General features: G+C 42.1%; 1 protein-coding gene across 1 annotated transcript; it reads left to right on the top strand.

The window, feature by feature from the left end:
* The first annotated feature begins 2,231 nt into the window (after positions 1-2,231).
* On the top strand, positions 2,232-3,822 carry LOC107620720 (uncharacterized). Its single transcript, XM_016322846.1, has 2 exons — positions 2,232-2,496; positions 2,633-3,822. The coding sequence occupies exons 1-2, from the start codon at positions 2,232-2,234 to the stop codon at positions 3,820-3,822; spliced, it is 1,455 nt and encodes a 484-aa protein (XP_016178332.1).
* Positions 3,823-4,198: the final 376 nt, after the last annotated feature.

The raw sequence follows: 4,198 nt of genomic DNA, 5'->3' as shown, positions 1-4,198 counted from the left end.
GCAGAATTTTGTGATTTCTGGTATGTGCGCACGCACAACCTTGTGCACACACACAACCCTGCAAAATTTTAAACCTGTGCGCACGCACAGGCAGGGGAAGGCTTCTTGTTTAGAGCGCTAGCACAGCTTGCACGCGCACATATCCAATGAAGAATTACAACTTGTGCGCATGCACACGTTGGGAAAGGCAGTCTGTTAGGGGCGCTAGCACAGCTCGTACGAGCAAACAGAATTATAAAAATTTGTACTTGTGTATACGCACACCCCTTTCCGTACGCACACATTTTAAAACTTCTCCTGGGCGTGCGCACGCACACCCCTGTGCGGACGCACACGCCATGTTTCTCAAACTTAAACTTTGTTTTCAACTATTTCACCTTTCCAACACGATTGAAAGCTTCTGTGACACCATTTTAAGACTCTTGGGCTTAATTTTGGGTATGAGAATATAGGAAAGAACCTAAGAGATTTAGTTGACGTTATTTTGAAAAATTAGAAAACAGTGGCTTAGGTTTCGGGTGTACTGAGGATGGTTTGATGGTTTGTGAAGGTAGATTCGAATATGAAATAAGAGCTGATGAACTGGTGAGTTCGGAATTGAAATGTGAATTGACAGTAGTTGAGATTAGTCGACGACTCAGAATGGAATTGTTGATTTGACAGTGGTTGAGAAGAGTCGATGACTCGAGTGTACAATGATGAATCATTGATGTATTGAAAATGTTTTCTGAAAAACCACTGAACTACTATTTTATATTGAGATTATGAGACACTATGCGCCCGGCAAGGACGATGGCTAATCCTGCCTGTCGAGGTAGTGACGGCGGCGTAAGGACGGTGGTTAATCCCACTTACGTTGAGATGTGAGGTCTGAGGCAAGAGTATCCCGCTCGCATCCCTTTGGATCAGTAGAGTGTGCAGACACAAAATCCTGGATGGTGATCCGAGAACCATATCTCGGGGCTTCCCAAATGATGATTTCGAAGGGCAACATCTCCATGGAGATGTGTCTGGTTGGTAGTTGAACCGACAATGTGACATCACAGCCAATAGGACAAGCATTCGTCATGTGCATGTTCTATCTGTTTGTTTGCTTTGCCGTCTTGTAATTGCTTGCCTAATTGAATAACATGCCTAATTGCTATTTGAATTATTTGCCTTACATGCCAATACTTGTGTTTTACTTGCATTGTATATAATTGTGCTTTCTACTGGGATTGAGGAGGTTCGGAAGGCGGTGGCGATGGGATTGCATGGAGGATAGGTTGGTGAAGGCTGTGGGACAGCGAAGACTGTTAGACTAGAGAATCCTTTAAGTTAGATTACCCATTTTATACTGCCAAGGCTTTAAGTTGTATTGACGTTTAAATTATGCTTTATTCTTTTAGTATGCTTTAAGATAAATCTTGTGATGGATATGAAGTCTAGGACTACCTTAGGCATCCCGGGGTCTTATATCCTACATCACTGGGCACTGTTACCATATTGAAAACCTCTGGTTCTCATACCATATTTCTGTTGTGTTTTTCAAATGCAGGTTACAACCCACCTCGGTGAGTTGCTGAGATGGTGATAGAAGCAGAGGATCCTGTTACTCTTGCAGTCTTTTTGATTTATTTTGCTTATATAAGTCTCACTTTTGTGTTTTGCTTTGCCTAGAGGCTTGTATTTGAGAGATAAAACTTGTATAAGCTGATTTTATTGTCGGGTTCTGTATGTTTGTATATAGCTAGCCGACTTAAACTCCGGGGGCTGTGGCTAAATTCCTATGATATTATACTATTATCCTTTGTTACATTATATCCGTTTCTTGTGCTTTAAGTTAGAAGCTTCGTTAGTACGTTTTGCACTTTTAAATCTTATTTTTGAGCTATATCCTTCATCGGGCTTCTAGAATATATTATTTCTTTCTATATATTATATGTATGAGCATAGAACTGACGTAACCTTTGATTAACCTTTGCTTTACAATGCGAGCTAAGGTTTAGCATAATTAGGGTGTTATATTTAGTTGTATCAGAGCGGTTCGTCCTCGTGAGCTTGAGGGATGGACCGATTGTGCTTCATTGCATACTCTGTCTGTCTTTTTCTTTGATGGTATTAGGTTATCTACTTGATATTGCATAGCATGCTTGTTTGTGAGTGCCTGTTTGGGATAATTGAAGCACTAGACTTTTGATATTGAGACTGATCACATTGATATCGATTGTTTGGTGCAAACAGGAACCCTAATGGCCACTTGCGGACGAGATCGAGCACGTTCACGAGAGAGTATGAATGCACAACCGGTGGACAACCATGCTGAATTTATGGTGGCCATGGAAAACCTTGCAAATACCATAGAAGCTAATGCTGCTGCGACTCTGCAAGCTGTGCAGAGGTTAGGCCAACCAGCCGGAAACGGAAATGGAATAGCGAAGGAAACGCGAATGAGAATGTTGAGGAAATTGGAGATAACATGGGGGTGCTCCGATGACCTTGGTGACTTTTCTCAAGGTTCATCCGCCAATTTTCTGAGGATCAACCAACCCTATAGAAGCAGACAACTGGTTTCAGGCCATGGAGCATGCTTTACAAGCGTAGCCTCTTCCGAATAACCAGTATGTAGAATTTGCTGCTTATCAGCTTGCAGGAAAGCCCCAGCATTGGTGGCAAGCAGAGTGCCGCTTGCTACAGCTCCAAAATGTTGATGTTCCTTGGGATGTATTCCAAACGGCCTTCTACAAGAAATACTTTCCTGAGTCTACAAGGGAACCAAAGGAGATGGAACTTATGCAGCTGAAGCAAGGTTCTCTGTCTGTGGCAGATTACACAAGCATATTCGAGGAGCTTTGTAGGTTCTCTAGGGTATGTCAGGGTGCCCTAGAGACCTACGAGAGTTGGAAGTGTATCAAGTACCAGAGGGGCTTGAAGGACAACATCATGACTGTTTTGGCTCCTCTGGAGATTCGTACCTTCTCCGAATTGGTGAACAAAGCAAGGGTGGTTGAGGAGTATGCAAAAATGGTAGCTTCGTCCAAGGAAACTCACAGAGAAAGCTCTAGTGGACAACGTGGCAAGTATTTCCATCCGAAGGGTCAGAATTTCAAGAGAGGAGGATATGCTCCTCAAGGGCAAAGAGGCTTCAGAAAGAACGCTCAGAATCAGTTTCAGTATACCAAGGGGAGAGGAAATCAGAGCAAGATTTCTCTGAATTTGACTTGTGTGCGTTGTGGCCATTTTCATCCATATGACTCATGCATGATTGGTTTAGGTGGTTATTTCAACTGTGGCTTGCTTGGTCACATTGCGAGCGATTGCACTCATGGGAAGAACCCGAATGCGGGTCAAAGTCAGCACCAGGGGCGAGTGTTTGCTATGAATGCCAAGGATGCTTCTAAGGCAGATCTTTTGATGAGAGGTATATGTTTAATTGGTGATAAAGTCTTGATTGCATTGTATGATACTGGAGCTTTGCATTCGTTTATTTCATTTGCTAAGGTTGAGGAACTAGGCTTGAAAGTGTTAGAGTTAGCATTTGATCTGCATGTACATACTCCGCATCAGACAGTTATGACTAGATCAGGTTGTAGGCAAGTAGGTTTCATGCTTGAGGGTAGAGACTTTGTGCATGATTTGATCTGTTTACTAATGATTGGATTCAATATGATTTTGGGGTTTGATTGGTTGTCGAAGAATTGGGTTTTGTTGGATTGTTTTGAGCGGTCATTTCGATTTATGCCGGAAGGAGAAAATGGAGCAGCGATAGCTGAGGGTTACTACATGAACTCTGTAGTGGTGCACTTGATGAACCGAAATATGCGTAAGCCGGTTAGAAATTAACAATGAATCCAATTGTGTGTATAGTCTAACCAACACACAAATATCGCATCAAACACTTCTAAAATCTATGACCGAGAGTATTGATCCCGGGTCGTTCTCCCTAGGAATTGCTTTAGAATGCACATCATTGATTAGGAAATCTTTTGTGGTTTTGAGAGTCGGTGCGAGAATTCAAGCTAACAAAAGCAAACAACAATTAATTGAGATAAAGGACTTGGCTAAGTGTAAGTATTGGAAGTTTCGTCATTATAGTTCCCTTCAATTATGATAAGAATTGATTGTTGCTTCACTTAGTTAACCCCCTAACAATGGTGGAAAGTCAAATGAGAGTAACTAACTTGAGTCACAAGTCCTAGTCTCACCCTAGGTAAGTCTA

The sequence above is a fragment of the Arachis ipaensis genome, chromosome B10 (genome assembly GCF_059453495.1).
Source record: "Arachis ipaensis isolate K30076 ecotype BB chromosome B10, ASM5945349v1, whole genome shotgun sequence".
Classification (NCBI taxonomy): Eukaryota; Viridiplantae; Streptophyta; class Magnoliopsida; order Fabales; family Fabaceae; genus Arachis; species Arachis ipaensis.
The sequence above is the reverse complement of the archived record's forward strand: the minus strand, read 5'-3'. Positions and strand labels throughout refer to the sequence as shown.

Coding starts and splice junctions, on each gene's coding strand:
- LOC107620720 (XM_016322846.1), top strand. CDS start 2,232: ATGGCCACTTGCGGACGAGATCGAGCACGTTCACGAGAGAGTATGAAT. Junction 2,497..2,632: donor CCTTGGTGACTTTTCTCAAG/GTTCATCCGCCA, acceptor ATCAGCTTGCAG/GAAAGCCCCAGCATTGGTGG.